The sequence below is a fragment of the Carcharhinus amblyrhynchos genome, chromosome 20 (genome assembly GCF_965287045.1).
Source record: "Carcharhinus amblyrhynchos chromosome 20, sCarAmb.v2.hapA, whole genome shotgun sequence".
Classification (NCBI taxonomy): domain Eukaryota; kingdom Metazoa; phylum Chordata; class Chondrichthyes; order Carcharhiniformes; family Carcharhinidae; genus Carcharhinus; species Carcharhinus amblyrhynchos.
Window position 1 is genome coordinate 1500507 of NC_137343.1, and position 24331 is coordinate 1524837.

At 42.1% G+C, this 24331-nt stretch overlaps 1 protein-coding gene across 2 annotated transcripts in view; it reads left to right on the forward strand.

Moving 5' to 3' along the window:
• The window catches only part of sbno1 (strawberry notch homolog 1 (Drosophila)), a 150871-nt gene that overhangs the window by 103080 nt on the left and 23460 nt on the right, over positions 1-24331 (forward strand). For both annotated transcript variants that reach the window (XM_080207934.1, XM_080207935.1), the window contains 5 exons: positions 13713-13787; positions 13877-14023; positions 14102-14196; positions 15795-15887; positions 23997-24134. In XM_080207934.1, coding sequence (XP_080064060.1) covers positions 13713-13787; positions 13877-14023; positions 14102-14196; positions 15795-15887; positions 23997-24134 — 548 coding nt within the window. The remainder of the gene's footprint in view (positions 1-13712; positions 13788-13876; positions 14024-14101; positions 14197-15794; positions 15888-23996; positions 24135-24331) is intronic.

Genomic DNA, 24331 nt, shown 5'->3' on the forward strand with positions numbered 1-24331 from the left:
AGAAGTAAGACTCACCGGTCTATAATTCCCGGGGAAGTCTCTGTTCCCCTTCTTAAACAATGGGACAACATTCGCTATCCTCCAATCTTCCGGTACTATACTAGAAGAATTCCAGAGATGAATTCCAGAGATGAATTCCAGAGATGAGTGACAGCCCTTGACATCAAGGCCACACATTTCACTGAATGTGGCAGCGAAGAGCCCTAGTGAAACTAGAATCAATGGGTATCAGGGGAAATCCTCTCTGCTGGTTGGAGTCATACCTGGTACATGGGAAGATGGTTATGGAGGGTCTGTCATCTCAGCTCCAGGACATCTCTGCAGGAATCCCTCAGGGTAGTGTCCTGACCCAACAATCTTCAGCTGCTTCATCAATGACCTTCCCTCCGTTATAAGGTCAGGAGTGGGGATGTTCGCCAATAATTGCACAATTTTCAGCACCATTTGCAACAATTCAAATATTGAAGCAGTTCGTGTTCAAATGCAACAAAATCTGATTGATGTCCAGGCCTGGGCTGGCAAGTAACGTTCGTGCCACACAAATGCCAGGCAATGACCATCATCAATAAGAAACACTCTAACCACTGCCCCTTGATATTTAATGGTGTAACCATCACTGAATCCCCCACTGCCAATATCCTTGGGGTTACCATTGACCAGAAACTCAACTGGATTCCCCACATAAACACAGTGGCTACAAGAGCAGGCCAGAGGCTAGGAATACTGCGGCGAATAACTCGCCACCTGACTCACCAAAGCCTATCCACTATCTACAAGGCACAAGTCAGGAGTGTGATGGAATACTCCCCACTTGCCTGGATGGGTGCAGCTCCAACGACACTTAAGTTTGACACCATCCAGGACAAAGCAGCCTGCTTGATTTGCATCACATCTACAAATATTCAACCCCTCCACCACTGACACTCAGTAGCAGCAGTGTGTACTAACTACAAGATGCACTGCAGCAATTCACCAAAGATCCTTTCAAACCTCTGACTGCTTCCATTCAGAAGGACATGGGCAGCAGATAAATGGGAACATCACCTGTATGTTCCCCTCCAAGTCACTCACCACCATGACTTGGAAATATATCACCGTTCTTTCACAGTTGCTGGGCTAAAATCCTAGAATTCCCTCCCCGAGGGCATTGCAGGTCAACCCACAGAATATGGACTGCAGCGATTCAAGAAGGCCATTCATCACCACCTTCTCAAGGGCAACTAGGAATAAGCAATAAATGCTGGCCAGCCAGCAACATCCACGCCCCACAAATTAATAAAAATAAAACAGCTTCTTCCCTGTTGCCATCAGACTTTTGAATGGACCTACTTCCATTAAATTATCTTTGTCTACATCCTAGCTATGACTGTAATGCTATGTTCTGCACTGTCTCGTTTCCTTCTCTATAAATGGTATGTTTTGTCTGTCCAGCGTGCTAGAAATAATACTTTTCACTGTATACTAATACATGTGACAATAAATCAAATCAAAAGATCCCCTCCAAGCCATAGAGGTTGCTAGATCTTGGTGTGCTGGTTTCCTCACGATCAGTAACAACCTATCCTGGTCCCTCCATGGTGACACTATAGTTAAGAAAGCCCAACAATGTCTTTACTTTCTCAGGAGACTAAGGAAATTTGGCATGTCTGCTATAGTTCTCTCCACTTTTATAGATGCACCATAGAAAGCATTCTTTCTGATTGTATCACCAGCTTTGTATGGCTCCTGCCCTATCCAAGACTGCAAGAAACTACAAAGGGTTGTGAACAAAGCCCAGTTCATCACTCAAACCAGCCTCCCATCCCACTGACACTGTCTACACTTCTCACTGCCTTGGAAAAGCAGCCAGCATAATCAAGGACCCTACGCACCCAGACATACTGTCTTCCTCCACCTTCTGTCAGAAAAAAAGATACAGAAGTCTGAGATCACATACCAACCAACTCGAGAACAACTTCTCTGCTGCCATCAGACTTTTAAATGATCCAACCTCACTTTAAGTTGATCTTTCTCTACACCCTAGCTATGACTAACACTACATTCTGCACTCCGTTACTTCTCGATGAATGATATGCCTTGTTTGTAGAGCACGCAAAAAACAATACTTTTCACTGTATACCAATACATGTGATAACAATCAAATCAGTAACAAACACGACAGCTAATTTGTGCACAGCAAACTCCAAAACTCAGTATTGTGATTAGCAGATAATCTGCTCTGATGCGATAGAGGGGCAAATATTAATCAGGACATCCATGTGGGAGAGAGAAACCCCCTAACATAGGGAGCAATGAGTGCTAGTGGCCTTCAACATAGTGAATTTAAAAGATTAAATGGTGTTTTCCAGATTCTGCTACTGCTTTTTATGAAGTAGGAGAAGTTGTGGGTGAAAGGTACTTTGATCCATTAATACACGGGGGAGGAGGACAGACGAACTGGTTAAATGTCAAAACTCTGAAAATCTACCTTTTCAACATAAGTAATTTGGCTTTTCACTTTTGATTTTTGTGATACTGTAGTGAATTTGTATCTTTGATCCATGTTAATTACCTGACACCCCAGAGACTAGGTTTATTTTTGGATTTCTTATTTTGGATTCTGTACTTGGTTTTCTTAAAAAAAAATCAAATGTTTTGGTGGCCAGTTCCTGACCCCTTCAATCTCCTCTCTGGCCATGTTGAGTCTCCTTTCTTTTATACAGCTTACATGGCCTCTGTCATATCTCCCAGTAAGAAGTCTCATAACACCAGGTTAAAGTCTTAACAGGTTAGTAGCAAAAGCCACTAGCTTTGGAGCACTGCTCCTTTGTCAGGTAAGTGGGAGTTCTGCCGCTCCCTGAGCTCCTGGTCCTGCTGCTTCACTCTCAGCCACCTCCCTCTCTCTAAGCAACTCAACTCAGACCCAGGCTGTAATCTGGACAGCAGTTGAGTTGCTTAGAGTGAAGGGAGCAGCAGAACTCCCAGTTACCTGATGAAGGAGCAGTACTTCAAAAGCTAGTGGCTTTTGCTACCAAATAAACCTGTTGGACTTCAACCTGGTGTTGTGGGACTTCTTACTGTGTTTACACCAGTCCAATGCCAGCATGTGCACATCATATCTCCCAGCCCAATACAGCCTCTGCCTAATCTGATAAGGGCTTGTCTTCCCAGCCACCTGTGTCCCAAGTGCTTTACATATGGCGTTACGCAGATAAGTGTTGCACTGTTGCCTTTAATCTGCCTGGTGCATTAGCACTAAGGGAGGGTAAATTTGTATTATTTTGAACCATTAAGTTGTGATAAATATTAACTGCATTCTTTGTTTTAATCATAGTGCTATTGCTCATTCAAAGTAAATTCTCTTCAAAATAATTAAGACTTTAAATTGTTCTTGGAATGCTGGCAAGTGCTGTATTTATTATTATTCTACAGCGATCTTGAGAAGGTGGTGGCAAGCTGTTATGACCATGGGACTGGGTCCTTTGCAGGGAGAGACAGAATTTATAATGAAACATGGGGAAATGACTAATAAATAATTACTTTGTCACAGAGGAGGTACAAGAAATAACAGCAAACTGAAGAACTAGTAAGAATGACGAACTGAAGGAAATTATTAATAAAAATAGTAGTTTTGGAGAAATTAATGGGATTGAAGTTCCTAATCCCTGTGACCTGATTGATATCCCAGTATGTTGAAAGACGTGGCCTTAAATTGTTTAGATTTTTGGAACGGTGCATGCAGATTTGAACATGGCAAATATTGCTCGCTTTTTTAAGGAAGGAGGGAGAGAAAACAATGAACCACAGATCTGGCATCAGCAGTCAGGAGTGTCAGAATCTATTATAAAGGATGTGATAACTGGACACTTAAAACAAAGATAGGATTGGGCAGAATCAAATGAAAGAGAAATCATGTTTGACAAAACTTGTTGGAGTTTTATGAGAATGCAACTAACAGAATAGATAATGGAGAACCAGTGGATGTGGTATATTTGGGTTTTCAGAAGGCTTTTGACAAGGTCCCACACAGCAGGCTAATAGCATAAAATTAGAGCACATGGAATATAGGTAATATTCTGGCACTGAAGGTCATTTGCCAGCTTGGAGGCTGTGACTTGTAGGGTACTGCAGACATCAGTGCTTTGGCCCCAAATGATTCCTATCTATATGAATGATTCAGATGTGGGAATTATCCAATTTTATGGATAAGATAAAACTAAATGGATTTGAGAATTAAGGAAGAGGCAGAGAGGCTTCAGGTGGATTTTACAGGTTTAGTGAGCGGCAGGAACATGACAGATGGACTATATTGTGGACAAGTGGGAGACGGAGCTGCAGAACACTTGAATGGGAGAGATCGGAAAGTGTTGATTTCCTAAGGGTTCTGGGTGTTCTTGTTCATTAGTCACTGAAAGCTAACATTGAAGTGCAGCAAGCAATTCGGAAGGCAAATTGTATGTTGGCTTTTATTGCTAGAAGATTTGAGTATAGGAGTAAATTGTTTCAATTGTATAGAACATTGGTTGGACAGTACTTGCTGTATTGATCCCCTTCCCTAAAAGGGTAGGCTTGTTGTCGGTGGGCAGGATGCAACAGAAGTTTACCAGACTGATTCCTGTGATGATGGGACTGCCCTTCTGACGAGAGGTTGAACAGATTGGGCATGCATCCTCTGCAATTTTGAAGGATGAGGGGTGATCTTATTCAAATTTAAATTCTTAGAGCTGGGCAGCATAAAGTCAGAGGTTTACAGCATGGAAGCCAACTTGTCCATGCTGCCCTTTCTTTAAAAACCCCTCAGCTAATCCCAATTGGCCCATATCTCTCTATACTTTTCGTACCCATGTAACTATCAAAATGCTTTTTAAAAGATAAAATTGTACCTGCTTCTACTACTACCTCTGGCAGCTTGTTCTAGACACTCACCACCGTCTGTGTGAAAAGATTGTCCCTTTGGACACTTAGGCATCTCTCCTCTCTTATCTTAAACCTATGCCCTCTAGTTTTAGACTCCCCTACCTTTGGGAAAAGATATTGACTATCTACCTTGTCTAAGCACCTCATTATTTTTTACAGATTCTATAAGGTCACCCGTCAGCCTCCTACGCTCCAGAGAAAAAAGTCCCAGTCTATTCAGCCTCTCCTTATAACTCAATCCATCAAGTCCTGGTAGCATCCTATTAAATCTTTTGTGCACTCTTTCTAATATCCTTTCTATAATAGAGTGACCAGAATTGCACAAGTGTGGCCTTACCAATGTCTTGTACAACTTTAACAAGACGTCCCAACTCCTGTATTAAATGTTCTGATTGATGAAACCAAACATGCCAAATGCCACCTTCACCACTGTGTCCACTTTCGAGGAGCTATGAACATGTACCCCTAGATCTCTTTGTTCTGTAACTCTCCCCAGTGCCCTATCATTAACTGAGTAAGTCCTGCCCTAGTTCAGACTACCAAAATGCATCACCTTGCATTTGTCTAAATTAAACTCCATCTGCTGTTGCAAGATCCTGTTGCAATTGGAGATGATTTTCTTCACTGTCCACTATGCCATCAATCTTGGTGTCATCTGCAACCTTACTAACCATGCCCCCTATATTCTCATCCAAATCATTAATATAACTGTCAAATAACAGTGGGCTCAGCACTGATCCCTGAGGCACACTGCTGAAAAACAACCTTTTACAACCATCCTCTGACAAGCCAATTTTGTATCCATTTAGATACCTCACCCTGGATCCCATGAGATTTAACTTTATGCAACAATCCACCATGCGGTACCTTGTCAGAAGCCTTGCTAAAGTCCATATAGACAACATCAACTGCACTGTCGTCATCTACCTTCTTGGTTACCCCTTCAAAAAACTCAATTAAATTTGAGACATGATTTTTCCATGCTCAAAGCCGTGCTGACTGTCCTAATTAGTGCTTGCACCTCTAAATGCCTGTAGATCTGTCTCAAAATACCTTCCACCAATTTACCGCCATCGATGTGAGGCTCACTGGCCTGTAGTTCCCAGGCTTTTCCCTGCAGCCCTTTTTAAACAAACATACAACATTTGTCACACTCCAATCTTCAGGCGCCTCACCCATGACTATTGATGATTCAAATATCTCAGCTAGGGGACCTGCAATTTACTCCCGAGCCTCCCATAGTGTCCTGATATATACCTCATCATGTCCTGCAGATTTATCTACATTGATGCGCTTTAAGACTTCCAGCACTAACTTCTCTGTAATATGTACACTCCTCAGGACATCACTATTTATTTCCCCAAGTTCTCTAACATTCATGCTTTTCTCAACAGTAAATATAGATGAGAAATAGTCATTTAGGACCTCACCCATCTCTTGCGGATCCACACATAAATGACCTTGTTGATCCTTAAGAGGCCCTACTCTCTCCCTTGTTACTGATTTGTTGATGCAGAAAGCATGTTTCCTCTGGCTGGTGAATCTAGAATGGGAGGGTTGGGGGGAGATACAGTCTTGGAGTAAGAGGCAATTAATTTAGGACTGAGATGGGACATTTCTTCACTTGAGGATGGTAAATTCTCAACCTCACAGGGTTTTGCAAGCTTAGTCACTGAATATATTCAAAGTGGTGATAGATTTCTTAAGAACATAAGAAATAGGAGCAGGAGTAGGCCATCTAGCTCTTCGAGCCTGCCCCGCCAGTCAATAAGATCATGGCTGATCTGAAGTGGATCAGTTCCACTTTCCCGCTTTCTCCCCATGACCCTTAATTCCCTTGTCTATCAGAAACCTATCTACCCGTGACTTAAATATATTCAGCGAGGTAGCCCCCACCACTTCAACGGGCAGAGAATTCGAGATTCACCACCCTTTGAGTGAAGACGTTCCTCCTCAACTCTGATCAAAACTGCCCCTCCCCCCTTATTTTGAGGCTGTGCCCTCTTGTCCTGCTATCCTTTCTAAGCGGGAAGAATCTCTCTACCTCTACGCTGCCTATCCCCTTCATTATCTTATGTCTCTATAAGATCCCCCCCTCAGCCTTCTAAACTCCGAGTACAGACCCAGTCTATTCAATCTCTCTTCATAGGCTAACCCCCTCATCTCTGGTATCAGCCCAGTGAACCTTCTCTGCACTCCCTCCAAGGCCAATATATCCTTATGCAAGTGCAGTGACCAAAACTGCTAACTATTCTTGCACACAGTATTTCTTGATACTAATCACATCCAGGGATAAGGGGATAGCACAGGAGAAGGCCCAAGGGGCTTATTACTGTGTGCAGACTCCACACACAGTCACCCAAGGCCAGAATTGAATGGCCTACTGCTTCTCTGTTCCTACGTTCTTCCAGAGGAGACCAGTCTGGCACGTTAAGCAACCTCAATCTCTCTGTAGGACATTGATGAACCGGTTGAGTTTGTACATTAACCAGATAGCTTTATGCTTGTTTTTTTTCCGGTGTCAACTCGAGCTTTATTGAATTCATTTTTGTCAGCTGCTGTACTGAATTCTGCCTTTTATCCATTCCAATTTGATGTTTCTAGTTTTTAAAAATTTGTAGCATTAAATTGAATGTTTAAAATAATATGGATTTTAATATTCAATGAATGATGGGCCTGGTTTAGGAATTTGAGTTGCATCTGCAGTTTGCTCGGCATTTTCAGGTTGGCAAACTTGAACTAGTGGCATGCCACAGGGATCAGTGCTGGAGCCTCAACTATTTAGAATGTATATCAAAAACTAGGATAAAGGGACTAAATGTACAGTAGCTGAATTTTCTGATGACAAAGATAGGAAGGAAAGGTATAAGGGTAGAGTCTACAAAGGAGAAAAAATGAGTTAAATAGGCACAAATATTGGCATATGGAGTATAATGTGGGAAATTGTGAACTTATCCACGTTGGCAGCAAGAATAGAAAAACAGTACATTATTTAAATCGAGATTGCGTGACTTTGGTACAGAGTATTCAGATGTCTGTGAATCTCCAGAAGTTAGTATGCAAGTACAGCAAGTAACTGGGAAAGCAAATGGAATATTTATTATTCTGATTTAGAAAAGAAAAATGATTGCATGAGAAGCAGTTCGGAGAGAGTTTACTCAACTCCTTCCTGGGATGAAATATTTGTTTTATGAAAGTTTGAAGAGTTTGGGCCTACATGTATTGGGATTCAGAAGAATGAAGCATAGATCTTGAAGTGATTTGATAGGGTGCATTACAGCAGGATGTTTCCTCTTGTGGGTGAGAGTAGAACTAGTGGACACAGTTTAACATATAACCATACAAATTAGAAGCAGTAATAGGCCATTCGGCTCCTTGAACCTGCCCTGCCATTCAATTAGATCAGGGTCAATCTGATTGTAGCCTCAACTTCACGTTTTGTCTACTCCTGAAAACCTTTGACACTCTTTTTAGTGACGTATCTATCTACCTCTGCCTTAAATATTCATTGCCCTGCCTCTACTGCTTTCTGGGAAAAAGCTCCAAGATTCACAACAAAAAGTTGTTCTCATCTGTCACAGATGGAAAATGTTATTTTTAAACCACATCTCCTTGTTCTAGTCTCTCCCACAAGGAAACATCCTTGCAATATCCACCCTATAAAATCCTGTCAAGATCTTGGGCTTTGGTAAGATCACTTGTTAATTTCAACAGAGGCAGGTTCAGTCTGTCCAACATATTTCCATCTAAGTCCCCAGTCCCAGGTATCAGTTGAGTGAACCTTCTCTGAACTCCTTTAAATAAGACCAAAATTGTGCACAAATCTCTGTGGTCTCATTAGATGTGCAACTGTGACAAAAGATTCCTACTTTTATATTACATTTCTCTTGCAGTAAACAACAATATTCCATTTACCTTCCTAATCACATGATGTAACTACCAACAAACATTTCCTCATTCACGTACCAGGATACCCAGTATCTTTCTATCCGCAGTTGCACCCTATTTAAATAATATGCTGCTTTTCTATTTTTCCTATCAAAATTCAAATTTTTCCACATTCTCCTCCCATTTGCAAACTTTCCTTCCACTGGCTTAACCTATCTACGTCGCTTTGCAGACTCCTTATGTCCGATGAACATGCAAAATAGCAGAAGTAAGCCTTTTATCCCTTGAACTTGCTCCGCCATTGATTTAAGATCATGGCTGTTCTGTTTTTTCTCAAATTTCATGTTCCCATCTATCCCTAATAACTTTATTCTTGATAGGCAAAGGAATCAATCAACTCTGCCTTAAAAACATTCAATGATTCCCACCTCCACTGCCTGTTCCAAAGTTGCGCAACCCTCGTGAAAAAATTTCTCTCCATCACTGCCCTAAAGGGTGAGCCATTATTTTAAGTACAGTGATCCCTAGTTCTGGACTCGTGTACAACAGTGAACATCCTTTCCATGTCCAACCTGTCAAAACCATTCAGGATCTCAGATATTTCAATTGAGCTGTCCTTCGCTCTTTAAACTCCAGTGGAAACAAGTCATAGAACATAGAACACTACAGCACAAACAGGCCCTTCGGCCCACGAGTTGCGCCGATCACATCAACACCTACCAATCTATAGACCTATCTATAACCCCCAATCCCATTAAACCCCATATACTCATCCAGAAGTCTTTTAAAAGACCCCAGCGAGTTCGCCTCCACCACCACTGACGGCAGCCGATTCCATTCACTCACCACCCTCTGAGTGAAAAACTTACCCCTAACATCACTTCTGTACTTTCCTCCCCGCACCTTAAATCTGTGTCCTCTCGTAGCGACCATTTCAACCCAGGGAAATAGCCTCTGAGAATCCACCCTATCTATTCCTCTCAACATTTTATAAACTTCTATCAGGTCGCCTCTCAACCTTCGTCTCTCCAGGGAAAAGAGTCCCAGCTCCCTCAACCTAACTTCATAAGGCATGCTTCCCAATCCAGGCAACATCCTTGTAAATCTCCTCTGTACCCTTTCAATAGCTTCTACGTCTTTCCTATAGTGAGGCGACCAGAACTGCGCACAATACTCCAAATGAGGCCTGACAAGGGTCTTATAAAGTTGCAGCATTACCTCCCGATTCCTAAACTCAATCCCTCGATTAACGAAGGCCATACACCATAAGTTCGCTGATGACACGAAGGTCGGTGGTGTTGTGGATGGTCTGGAAGGATGTCAAAAGTTGCAGCAGGACATAAATAGGATGCAGGACTGGGCGGAGAAGTGGCAGATGGACTTCAACGTGGATAAATGCGTAGTCGTCCATTTTGGCAGAACCAACGGGATGAACGAGTACACTATCAAGGGCAGGAGCCTTAGTAGTGTTGAAGAGCAGAAGGATCTTGGGGTCCGGGTCCACAGGACTCTTAAATCGGCCTCGCAGGTGGAAGAGGTGGTCAAGAAGGCGTATGGTGTACTGGCCTTCATTAATCGAGGGATTGAGTTTAGGAGTCGGGAGGTAATGCTGCAACTTTATAAGACCCTTGTCAGGCCTCATTTGGAGTACTGTGCGCAGTTCTGGTCGCCTCACTATAGGAAAGGCGTAGAAGCTATTGAAAGGGTACAGAGGAGATTTACAAGGATGTTGCCTGGACTGGGAGGCATGCCTTATGAAGTTAGGTTGAGGGAGCTGGGTCTCTTTTCCCTGGAGAGACGTAGGTTGAGAGGCGACCTGATAGAGGTTTATAAAATGTTGAGAGGAATGGATAGGGTGGATTCTCAGAGGCTATTTCCCCGGGTTGAAATGGTCGCTACGAGAGGACACAGATTTAAGGTGCGGGGAGGAAAGTACAGAAGTGATGTTAGGGGTAAGTTTTTCACTGAGGGTGGTGAGTGAGTGGAATCGGCTGCCGTCAGTGGTGGTGGAGGCGAACTCGCTGGGGTCTTTTAAAAGACTTCTGGATGAGTATATGGGGTTTTATGGGATTGGGGGTTATAGATAGGTGTTGATGTGATCGGCGCAACTCGTGGGCCGAAGGGCCTGTTTGTGCTGTAGTGTTCTATGTTCTATACGCCTTCTTGACCACATCCTCCACCTGCGAGGCCGATTTAAGAGTCCTGTGGACCCGGACCCCAAGATCCTTCTGCTCTTCAACACTACTAAGACTCCTGCCCTTGATAGTGTACTCGTTCATCCCGTTGGTTCTGCCAAAATGGACGACTACGCATTTATCCGCGTTGAAGTCCATCTGCCACTTCTCCGCCCAGTCCTGCATCCTATTTATGTCCTGCTGCAACTTTTGACATCCTTCCAGACCATCCACAACACCACCGACCTTCGTGTCATCAGCGAACTTACTTACCCATCCCTCCACTTCCTCATCTAGGTCATTTATGAAAATGACAAACAGCAAGGGTCCTAGAACAGATCCCTGGGGCACTCCACTGGTGACTGACCTCCATGCAGAAAAAGACCCATCCACAACCACTCTCTGCCTTCTGCAGGCAAGCCAGTTCTGGATCCACAAGGCCAAAGCCCCTTGGATCCCATGCCCTCTCACCTTCTCAAGAAGTCTTGCATGGGGGACCTTATCAAACGCCTTGCTGAAGTCCATGTATACCACGTCCACTGCACTTCCTTCATCAATGTGTTCAGTCACATTATCGAAGAACTCAACTAGGCTTGTAAGGCACGACCTGCCCTTGACAAATCCATGCTGACTATTTCTGATCATGTCAAACCTCTCCAAATGCTCCGAAGCCTCTCCATCAGCTTACCAACCACTGAGGTCAGACTCACCGGTCGGTAATTTCCCGGGCTATCTCTGTTCCCTTTCTTGAAAATAGGAACTACATGCGCAATCCTCCAATCTTCCGGAACCTCTCCCATCGCCATTGACGACGCAAAGATCATCGCCAGGGGCTCTGCAATCACTTCCCTCGCCTCCCACAGTATCCTGGGGTACATCCCATCTGGTCCTGGCGACTTATCTATCTTGATAGAATTCAAAAGTTCTAACACATCCTCCTCCTTAATATCCACATACGCAATCTTTTCCATCTGCTGCAAATCCGTAGCAAAATCTCCCAGATCAGATTCCACCATGAATACTGAGGCAAAGTACTCATTAAGCACCTCTGCCATTTCTTCTGGTTCCACACAGACCTTTCCCTCTTCACCTTTTATAGGTCCTATCCCTTCTCTTCTCATCCTTTTACCTTTCACATATTTATAGAAGGCCTTGGGATTCTTCTTAATCTTACCTGCCAAGGTCTTCTCGTGACCCCTTCTGGCTCTCCTAATTTCCCTTTTAAGCTCCTTTCTACAGTCCTTATACTCCTCAAGATCCTTAACATCTCCTAGTTCCCTGAACCTTTTGTACACCTTCCTTTTCCTCCTGACTAGGTTCACCACAGCCTTCGTGCACCACGGTTCCCGCAACCTACCAAAACCCCCTTGTCTCATTGGAACGTTGTCATGCAGAGCTCCAGACAAACATTCCTTGAATATCCGCCACCTTCCTTCGGCACTTTTCCCTAAGAACGCCTCCTTCCAGTTTATTTGTCCAAGTAACTTCCTGACTTCTTCGTATCTCCCCTTACTCCAGACAAACACCTTCCTAGCCTGCCTGATCCTATCTCGCTCCAATGCAATTGTGAAGGAGATAGAATTATGGTCACCATTCCCAAGATGCTCTCCTACCGAGAGATCCATCACCTGTCCTGGTTCATTTGCCAGTACCAGGTCAAGTACAGCCTCTCCCCTCGTAGGCTTATCCACATACTGTGTCAGGAAACCTTCCTGAACACACCTAACAAACTTCTCTAAAATGCTTCCAAAGCAACTACATCCATCCTTAAACAAAGAGACCAAACTTGTGTACAGTATTCAAAATGTTGCCTGCACGACACCCTTTTATGTTTTATTCCTCTTGTAAAAATGAACAGCGTTCTTTTAATTATTTGCTCTATCTGCACACTAGTTTTTTGTGACTCATGCATCAGAACTCATAGCTCCCTCTGAATTCTGAAGTTGCTCTCCATTCAAATAATACTTATTCTTTCTGCCAAAATGAGCAACTTCACATTTTCACACATATACACTATCTGCTAGATTATTGTCCACTTACAACCAATACACCATGCTAATGTGTAACCACTTACACCATGAGTTCTTATTTTACTTAGTTATGTTTGATATGGCATTTTGCAAAATGCCTTCTGGCAATCCATGTATAGCAGGTCACAGGTTCCCCTTTATTTGCTTGCTTGTTACTTCCTCAGAGAAGTCCAGTAAATTAGCCAAACATTTTCCTTTCAAGAAACCATGTTGATCGCTTTAATAAGCAATCTTCCTTTTAAGGTGAAGATGGAGAGAATTATTTTCCTTGAGTTGTTTGCCTGTGGAATTTTCTTCTCTTTCAAGTAGTGCAGGTTGAGTTCCTGAATTTATTCAAGGCTGAGTTAAATTTTTGATAGACAAGGGAGTTGAGGGTTATGGACATGAGACCACAACCAGATTAGCTAGTATAATTTCAAATGGCAGAGCAAGCTCAGGGCCAAATGGCTGCCTGATGTTCCTAATTCCTGTGTTCCAATGCATCAGTTATTGAAGCTTTGCTGGAGATTGATTAAATCCTATGGTAGTGTTTGAACTCAGCTTGGGTCAAGAACATTACCAGTTGAACCAACCTGGTATGGAACTCCCTCTCAGTATAGTGAGTGACTTTACTGGCATTGTGTTTGGAACAGTTTCATAACAAATTTTCTCAGTGCTTTTCATTGTTGCCATTTCTTATCGAGTATATTTCATGCAATGTGGCATTGTTTATTTGTGTCCTTAGATGTTCGACAGGGATTAATTGGTGTGGGTTTGATAAATGTGGAAGACCGTTCTGGATTACTCACGCTGGATAAAGGTAAAAATGTATTAAAATTTAAACAGATTATTGCTGGTATTTTTGTAATTTGGATTCCCATGTCTAACCATATGATGAATCAATTTCAGATTATAATAATATTGGGAAATTCCTGAATCGAATCCTTGGTATGGAGGTACACCAGCAGAACGCACTCTTCCAGTATTTTTCAGACACTTTAAGTGCTGTAATTCAGAATGCTAAGAAGAATGGAAGATACGATATGGGCATTTTAGGCAAGTCTTTGGTTTTCTAGTGCCCTAATGTGAAGTTTACTGCACAGCAGTTGCTGATTTACTTTTGTTTTTTGACAGATCTGGGTTCAGGGGATGAGAAGGTGAAGAAACTAGAAGCGAAGAAATTCTTAACTCCAGGGTATTCTGTATCAGGACATGTTGAAATTTACACTGTAAGTGCTTGATCATTCATATGGTGATTTTTTTTTGCATTTTGTGTTGCTTTCCTTCCCTCAACCCTAGGGATGTTGTCCTCACCTGAGTTCCCATTCCCCAAGTCTTCAAATCTTGTGCCAAAGTGTAAATGGAGCTAGGTCCAGTCCTCATCTAAGGCCTATGTGCATGCTGCCAAAGAGCAAGACTTGAACTAACTCTCCCTCCCATCTCTGCACTGCTGAGGCTGTTATTCTTTTGATGCTGTGGAAGTTACTATTGACCAAGAGTCGGGAGCAGGTCAGGGTCTGGGAATTCTTTCACGATATCTCATCGCCTGTCCACCGTCTACAAAGCACGTGCCTGGAGCCCAATAGAAACCTCTCCACTTGCCTGGATGTATGAAACTCCTACAACACGCAAGCCTGCAACCATCCCAGACAAAGCAACTTGCTTGATTGACATTTCATCCACCACCTTAAATGTTCACCCCTCCATCATCAATGTACCATACCAGCAGTGTGTACCATCTACTAGATGCACTGCAGCAGCTCACCAAGATTGCTTTGTCAGCACCTTCCAAATCCAAGACCTAGACCACCCAGAAGGACAAGGGTAGCAGATGCATGGGAACACCATGTCATGCAAGTTCCTTTCTAGATTGCACATCAGCCTGACTTGGAGCTATATTGCTATTCCTTCAGTGTAATTAGGTCAAAATCCTAGAACTCTCTCCCATTCAGTACTGTGAACTTCCCTGCATCACATGGAATGCAGCGGTTCAAAAAAGTGGCTCTTCTGAAGGACTTACAGATGGACAACAAATGCTAGTCAGTGATCCCCATGTACTGTGGAAAATGGAGACCGGTACAGACCAGGATTGAACTCAAAAGCATTCTAAATTTTCATAAATAAAAGCAAATTACTGCGGATGCTGGAATCTGAAACCAAAAGAGAAAATGCTGTAAAATCTCAACAGGTCTGGCAGCACCTGTAAGGAGAGATTAAAGGACCTTTGAAATCTCCTTACAGATGCTGCCAGACCTGCTGAGATGTTCCAACATTTTCTCTCTAAATCTTCATAGCTATGTACTAGTTGCTCCAAATGGGATTTTTTTTCATTCGTTTGTGGGACATGGGTGTTGCTGGCTGGGCCAGCATTTTATTGCCCGTCTGAATGCCGAAGGCATTGCTGTGGCTCTGGAATCACATGTAGGCCAGACTGGGTAAGGATGACTGATTTCCTTCCCTAGAGGGCATTAATGAACCAGATGTGTTTTTCCAACAATCGACAACGATGTCATGGTTATCAGTAGATTCTTAATTCCAGATTGTTTTTATTGAATTCGAATTCCACCATCTCCTGTGGCAGGATTCAAACCCAGGTACCCTGAGTTTCTGGATTAATAGTCTAGCGATAATACCACTAAGCCATCTCCCCAAAAAATACCCAATCCCAAGCAGCACAGTCAATAGACAGTTACAAAGCAAATACAAGTATCTCAACGCAGCAAACGTTGGAATGCCTAAATTGTTTTGTGGTAAATCAAGTTGTATGCTTAACATTTTGCTTTATGGATTATCAATGTGTATTTTAATTCGGTATTGATTTTTGTAGATAAGTGTTGAAAGAGGGATGTCCTGGGAAGAAGCTACAAAGATTTGGGCAGAACAAATGGGAACAGATGACGGCTTCTATTTGTCAATGCAGGTAAACGAGGAGAGAGAAATGAAGTGAGCAGTAACTCTTCATAGAATCCTACACTGCAGAAAGAGGCCATTTGGCCCATTGAGTCTGCACCAACCACAATCCCACCCAGGCCCTATCCCAGTGACCCCATGCATTTATCCTAACTAGGCCCCCCTCCCTAGCACTAAGGAGAAATTGAGCATTGTCAGTCCATCTAACCTGCACATCTTTGGACTGTGGGAAGAAGCTGGAAACCCACACAGACACGGGGAGAATGTGCAAACTCCACAATTTATCCTTTCGTAAATTGGAATTGATGAAATAACACTGCACGTGATATGGTTAGTTTGCTGTGCCTGCCTGTTCCCAGTCCTCTGCTCTGCGATTGTGTATGGATTGTGCAGCAGTAGAAATAGAGAAGACTTGGCAATAACCAAGCAGTAAGTGTAATCTATGTCGTGTTTGCAATACTGTAAAATGTTCAAGCCTTTGGGTTGACGGAGATTCTAGGTTCAGTCATTGTTACCCATGCTTGGTCTGAGTTTGAAGTGACCTGCATTTCTGAGGATCTGAAATGTATAATGTGAAATATGGTCATAGTGCTGTGTTGGTGAGGTCTGCTTTTTGTTAACAACCTAACAACTGAAGAATACAACATGGAAATTGCAAAGTACTGCAGATGCTGGCTAATGAATAGGTTTTTGCAGGTACCACAGCTGCAGGAGGAAAAAAATTAACTGGTTTCAATTATACCTTTCTGAAAACAGAAAAGAGGGCTGCAGCCAAAATAATCCATTCACTGACTTAGCTGCTATGTAATTTCAGTATTTCTTTTGTGAAACAGCAGGGAGATTTTCTTTTGTTCCCAAAAATAAAGAATTTCCTTGAACATAAAATGTCTCAAATTACATTTCACATAGGAGAGAACACACTGAATTAGAATTGAGAAAGGTGATTGATAGCAAAATTGACTTGAGGCTTGTCAAGGCAGGGAGAGAAGTAATAGGTTTGAGTGGAGGGGATTGAATTTGAACTTTGAATCTTTTCATTTCAATGCAAGAATTTTTTGCACTTCTGGTTTTCCAAATAGCTAGAGCAGATCTGAATGTGATTTGAAAACATTCATCGTATTCATTTGATTAGAGCATTTCATTTTCATTCTAACACCTAAGTATTTCTAGCATTTTCTTTCTTTAGTTGATGCTTCCCTGACCCACAACACAATTCTCCAGAATACACAGAAACCTAACACCTCCATGGCACCTTCCCATGCAACCGCAGAAGATGTAAAGCCTGTTCCTTTACCTCTTCTATGCTTATCATCAGAGGTCCAAAACACATGCTCCAGGTTAAACAGCATTTCACTTGCACCTCTTTCAATTTGGTGTATTGCATTTGCTGCTCCCAATGTGGTTTCCTCTATTGGAGAGACCATGCGTAGACTGGGTGATTGCTTTGAGCATCTTCATTCTGTGCGCAATCTGGATCCTGACCTTCCTGATGTTTGCCGTTTTAACACATGATCCTGCTCCTGTGCCCACATGGCTGTCCTTGGCCTGCTGGAATGTTGCAGTGAAGCTCAACACAAAGTGGAGGAATAGCATCTCATCTTCCAGTTAGACACTTTACAACCTTCTGGGCTCAACATCGAGTTCAGAAACTTCAGGTGATTAGCTCCACCCCATCTTGACCCCTTTGTTTTCATTTTATTTATTTTTTTTACTGTCGTCTTCTTTATATCTTTTTTATTGTCCTTCATTTTTCTTCCTCCTCTCCACGACTGTTTCCCCTACTTGATCCCCTTTTCCTTTTTCTCCATGTTTGCTTCCCCTTCCCCCTCCCAGCTTCTTCCCACAGTCCCCTTCCCTCTCCCAGCTTCTTCCCACAGTCCAAAGATGTGCAGGTTAGATGGACTGACCATGCTCAATTTCTCCTTAGTGCTGGAGGGGGGGTGGGGGGGCAGGTGGTGCTAGTTAGGGTAAATGCATGGGGTCACTGGAAAATAATGCTGACTGAAACTGGGATTTTTCTAAGATGCATTCTGTTGTGGGAATGCTGCGTCTCTAGCAAGGAGATTGAATTTTGATGGAAGAGTCAAATAACTTGAAGCAGAAACTGAAATTGAAATCCATGAATTACAGCGTGCTGCTCCACAGAATAAGTTGAGCTTTTGTGCGTGCTCTGACCACTTGAGCATTATTCTTAATTTGCAGCACACTGATTTATTAGTTCTTGAGCTGTACTGGAATTATCCAGACTTTGTACCGAGAATTGAAAGTGGAAGACTAGGATTCCCATCCACATTCACTGGTGGGTGATGAATTCTCCATCAGCAAACTCCTGTGATGCTGACTGGGGGAGTTGCTAAACAACTGTCACCAAATTGTGGAAACACCTCAGAGCTTTCCTCCTGAACTCTGAAAAGCAAGTTCCAAGAGATTGCTGTTATCTTTGAAGTTGCGCAGAATGTATTTCACAAATCCTTGCTGCTCTAGTTTTGTGATTCTTATTCTACATTTTGATCTCCAGAATTAAGCTAATTTAATTAACAGAAGTATCCTCCATCTTTTTTCTAGTTTTCTGTCTTCCTGAAGAGTGTATGATGCTGAATATTCAAGCCCCAGTCTTTGTCATCCTACAGCCATGTCGCTGTGATGGTTAACAGATCATACATATTTATTTCAATTTGTGCTGTCAATTTGTGTTTTGCTATGAATGTCGCATGCGTTCACGGAATCGCTGTCCAGATAATAAATTTAACAACTTACCAGCACCCAGCTCACCTTTAACAAGTAATGAGAGCAAAGTGCAAATTAAAGCAGCTTGATGGGTATTCGAAGCAGATGGATCCAGAAAGGACCAGATTTTATCATTGCAGGTCCTCTTCAGATTTGGCCTTTTCAGTTCTGGATCTGTAATTTGACAGTGCCTGGTCATATGAAAACACTGGTGCTTCTGAGTTCATAAAAAGTCTGGTACAAAAAGCAACTGGAGAAAACATGTTTTTTGTTGGTGACAATGCTGATGGGCAGTGTAATCTGTATCATGGGTCACAGCATTCCTAGAATGTAAATTTATTTTGGTAAAAACATCGATCTGAAAATAAATAGAGGGAGGATTATGTGAAATATACTAGAGATAAAACATTACAGACTTTAAACCCTATGCCGTCGTCTTGTGCACCTTCCAAGGGTCGACACTGTGCTTATAAATGGCACAGAATTAGAAAATTAGGTGGCTTTGTGAGTTTGTTCAAGTAATTAAGACAACGTAGAATTTTGCAAAACTGTTGAAAGCTGAATACAGTCAGGCCACTATCAGCATCTGCTTCAAATACCCATCAAGCTGCTTTGATTTGCACTTTGCTCTCATTACTTGTTAAAGGTGAGCTGGGTGCTGGTAAGTTGTTAAATTTATTATCTAGACAGTGATTCCGTGAATGCGTGTGACATAGTTTAAGTCACGGATAGATAGATTTCTGATAGATAAGAGAATTAAGGGTTATGGGGAGAAAGTGGAACTGATCCACTTCAGATCAGCCATGATCTTATTGAATGGCGGGGTAGGCTCAAAGTGCTAGATGGCCTACTCCTGCTCCTGTTCTTATTCATAGCAAAACATATAAATTGACAGCACAAATTGAAATAAACATGTGTGATCTGTTAACCATTACAATGACATGGCTGTAGGATGACAAAGACTGGGACTTGAATATTCTGCATCATTCACCCTTTAGGAAGACAGAAAACTAGAAAAGGGTGGAGTGATAGCTTTGTTAATTAATGATTACATTGGTTCAATAGAAAGAGATTAGCTTAATTCTGGAAATCAAGATGTAGAATCAGTTTGGGTAAAGCTGAGAAATGGTGAATCTAAGTCATCACTTGGGGTGGTTTTTAAGTCCCCGAACAGTAACCACAGGATGGGGTATACAGGAAGAAATAATGAGGGCTTGTAAAAGTATGGCGATAATCATGAATTATAATCTCTGTATAGATTGGATAAATCAGAATGATGATGGTAGCCTGGATGATGAGTTCATTGTGTTTTTGGGACAGATTTGGAGCAAGCTATCCGAGATCTGATAACGTGTAATGATACAGGATTAATTAATGACCTTAGTGAGGTATCCCCTAGGTAGCAGTGATCGTATAATTGAATTTTACATTGTTTGAGGGAGCAGGACTAGAGCTTTAAATAAGGCAATTATGAGGGCATGAAAACACAGCTGGTTCTGGTATCCAGGAAATTGGGTTGAGGAATAGGTCAGCCAATAGGTGACAACAATTTCAGAATGCTCAAAAGATGCATTCCAATGAGAAGGAAAGACTCAAGGACAGAATTTACTATCTGTGGCTAACTGAAGAAGTTACAGATACTGTGGCATCAAATTGAAAGTGTATAATTTTGCAACAGTGGGAAGCAGGTCAGAAGATTGGACAGAATATAAATAACAGTAATGAATGACAAAGATTGAGGGAGAAATTAGATATGGGAGAAAGCTAAGTAGAAATATTGAGTTTGTACAGGTCAAAGGAAAAATAGGGAGTGTTGGCCCTCTGGATTATTGAGAATGGGGAATGAACAATGGAAAAGAAAATATTGGATATATTGAACAACTGTTTTGCATCTGTATTTACTGTGGAGGATACAAATAACCACCCAGAGGAGGTGAAGGGGAGCAGGATATAAATTGCTTTGAAAATACTAAATGCGTGGTAGCTAAATTTGATGACACCAAGATATGTGGGAAAGTAAGCTGTGGAAAGGACTCGAGTCTGCAAACACATATGGAATCGTCGCAAAATTACAGAATGGAAGGAGGCTTTTCGGCCCATCTTGTCTGTACCAGCCCAAGGATACCCACATGCCCTTTCTAATTCCACTTTCCTGCACTCGGCCCATCACCTCGTAGCTTCCAGCACTTACGATGCAGGTCCAGGTACTCTTAAGAATTTAGGGTCCCTGCCGCCACCTCCAATTTGGGCAGTGAATTCCAGACACCCATCACCCTATGCATAAAAAAAAGTTCTACCTCATGTCCCAATTACACCTGCAGCCACCTATCTTGAATCTATATCCCCTCATTTTAGAAATTCTTCTCCAAAGGAAACAATTTTATCTTGTCCATTCTATCTCTTCCCCTCAATTTTATACCCCTAAGTCTTCCTTGTTCCAAGAAAAATAACCCCAGTCTATCCAAATTCTCCTCAAACTGCACTTTTCTAGCTCTGTTTATTCTCAAACTTCCTCTGCACTCACTCCAGAGCAATTACGTCCTTCCTGTAATATGGTGACCAGAACTGCGCACAATACTCCAGTTGTGGCCTCGCCAGTGTTTTATAAAGTTCAACATTATACCCTTCTGTATTCTATACCTCTGCTAATGGAGACCATTCCAGATAGCTTCTTTATGGCCTTGTCTACTTAAACTGCTACCTTTAGGAGCCTGTGTACGTGTATGCCAAGATTTCGCTTCATTTACCATTAGTACATTTTATTTATTGTGCATGTCCTTTTAACTGTTTGATCTCCTGAAATACATGAACTCACACGTGTTAAAATCTAAATGTGATGGAAACCACTTTACCGCCCACTGTACCAACCCATCAGTGTTGTTTTGGAATTATAGCTAGCTATCCTCTGCTCTATACCAACCAGACCAATCTTTGTGTGGCCTGCAAATTTTCCAATCGTGTCCCCTATGTTATCCAAATTGTTAATATATAACACACAGCAAGGGGGGGTCCCAGTATAACCCTGTGGAACACCACTTGGAACAACTTTCCATTTGGGAGAGCATCCAACAACCATTTACTTTTGTTTTCTGTTACTAAGCCAACTTATGATCCAGTTTGCCGTGTTACCCTGTATCCAATGGGCTTTTGCATTGTTGATCAAACTGCCGTGAGGGACCTTGTCAAATGCCTTGCTAAAATCCACATTTGTACATCCACCATTACCTTCATCAACCCTTGTCACTTCAAAGAATTCAATCACGTTTGTGAGGCAAGACCTTCCTTTAGCAAATCCATTCTGACCATTCCTGACAGGTCCATGCCTTTCCATGTGACAGTTAATCCTATTTCTCAAGATCGATTCTACTAATTTGCTCACCATTGGTGTAAGACTAACTGATCTATAATCGTTTGATACTTCCTTCAATCCCTTTTTAAACAAGGAAACTGTGTTTGCATTTCTCCAGTACCTCCCCTGTATACAATCAGAGTTGGAAAATCATTCGCACAGTATCTCTCTCTTTTCCCTGACCACATTCAGCAATCGATCCATCTGGCCCTGGTGACTTTTATCAGGATTCTTTCAAGGATTCCAACCCTTTGAATAGTTCCTCTCTATTATCCCATCCAATATCTCTGTTCCTTCTAGACTGTTAAATCTGCATCATTCCTTTCCTTTGTAAACACAGACAAAATATTCATTTGAAACTCTTCCCACAGCCTCTGCGTCTACACACAAGTTCCCTTCATCACTGATAGATCCCACTTTCTTCTTGATTAACCTTTTACCATTAATAGATTGGTAAAACATGGAATATAGAAACATAGAAAAACTACAGCACAAACAGGCCCTTCAGCCCATAAGTTGCACCGATCATTTCTCTACCTAGGCTTACCTATAACCCTCAATCTTAAGTCCCATATGCTCATCCAAAAGTCTCGTAAAAGACCCTTTCAAATTTGCCTCCACCACCACCGACAGCAGCCGATTCCACTCACCCACCACCCTCTGAGTGAAAAACTTAGCCCTGATATCTCCTCTGTACCTACTCCCCAGAACCTTAAACTATTCCAGCCCTGGGAAATAGCCTCTGAGAATCTGCCCGATCTATACCTCTCAACACCTTATAAACCTCATCAGGTCACCTCTCATCCTTCATCTCTCCAGGGGGAAAAGACTGAGCTCCCTCAACCTATCCTCATAAGACATGCCCCCCAATCCAGGCTACATCCTTGTAAATCTCCTGTGCACACTTTCAAAAGCTTTCACATCCTTCCTGTAATGAGGCGACCAGAACTGAGCACAGTACTCCAAGAGGTCTGACTAGGGTCTTATAAAGCTGCAACATTATCTCCTGACTCCTAATCTCAGTCCCTTGATTGATGAAGGCCAGTACACCATACGCCTTCTTGACCACATCCTCTACCTGCAAGGCTGATTTAAGAGTCCTATGGACCCGGACCCCAAGGTCCTCCTGATCCTCTACATTGCTAAGAGTCTTACCCTTGATATTGTACTCCTTCATCCCATTTGACCTGCCAAGATGGACCACTACACATTTATCCATGTTGAAGTCCATCTGCCACTTCTCAACCCGGTCTTGCATCCTGCCTGTGTCACGCTGCAACTTCTGATATCCCTCCAAACTACCAACAGCACTTCTGACCTTCGTGTCATCGGCAAACTTACCGACCCATCCCTCCCCTTCCTCATTCAGGTCATTTATAAAAATCACAAACAGCAAGGGTCCCAGACAGATCCCTGGGGCAGTACATCTTAGGTTTTTTTTTAACTTGCTAATCTTTTTTCATGCCCTCTCTGATTTCCTGTTTCCTTTTTTACTTTGTCCCTGCATTTTCTATATTCATCTAAGATAAGTGAGTGAGCAAATATTTTGCAGATGGTGTATAATGTAGGGAAACATGAACTTGTCCACTTTGACAGGATGAATAGAAGAACAGCATAATATTCGAATAGAAATATTGTGGAACTCTTAAGTTATGGAGTGATGGGACATTAAGTATTTAAATTGTTTCTGAAAAAGTATGGTGCTCATTTTTGGATAAGATTCTTGAAAGAACACAGAATTTTTGTAAAGGCCATTGAATATTTTGTTGCATTTTCATGCATTGAAATGGAGTGAATCATCAAGGTCAGCATTACCTGTTAATGAGCACATCTCACGCTCCCCACCCCTCCCCAAAATATTCTTAATTATGTTAACTCTAAGGGTGGAATAAACTCTAGAAATCCCATCTCAAAATCCAAATATATTTAAAAGCCTGTGGAAATTTAATTTGTAAGGTTATCTCACAATGAGCTGTAATGACACAGCATAAAATACCTAGTTTATCTTCCATGAGTTACAACATGTACATTTTTTTCTTCCAGATAAGAAATAATAAAAAGACGGCAATTCTGGTCAAGGAAGTTAATAGCAAGAAGAGATTATTCATGATGTACAGGCCAAACACTGGCAAGCAGCTCAAACTAGAGAATTATATTGACCTAAAGAAGAAATATAAAAAGGTGAAGGAACGTGGACTGAACTTTTAAGTTTTTGTTTATTTGTGTCGCAAATAGAGTTACATTAACACTGCAATCAAATTATTGTGAAAATTCCCTAAACGCTACACTCCAGCACCTGTTCAAGGAGGCTGAGGGAGAATTTAGCACAACCAATGTACTTAACCAGCGTGTTTTTGGAGTGCGGGAGGCACCTGGAG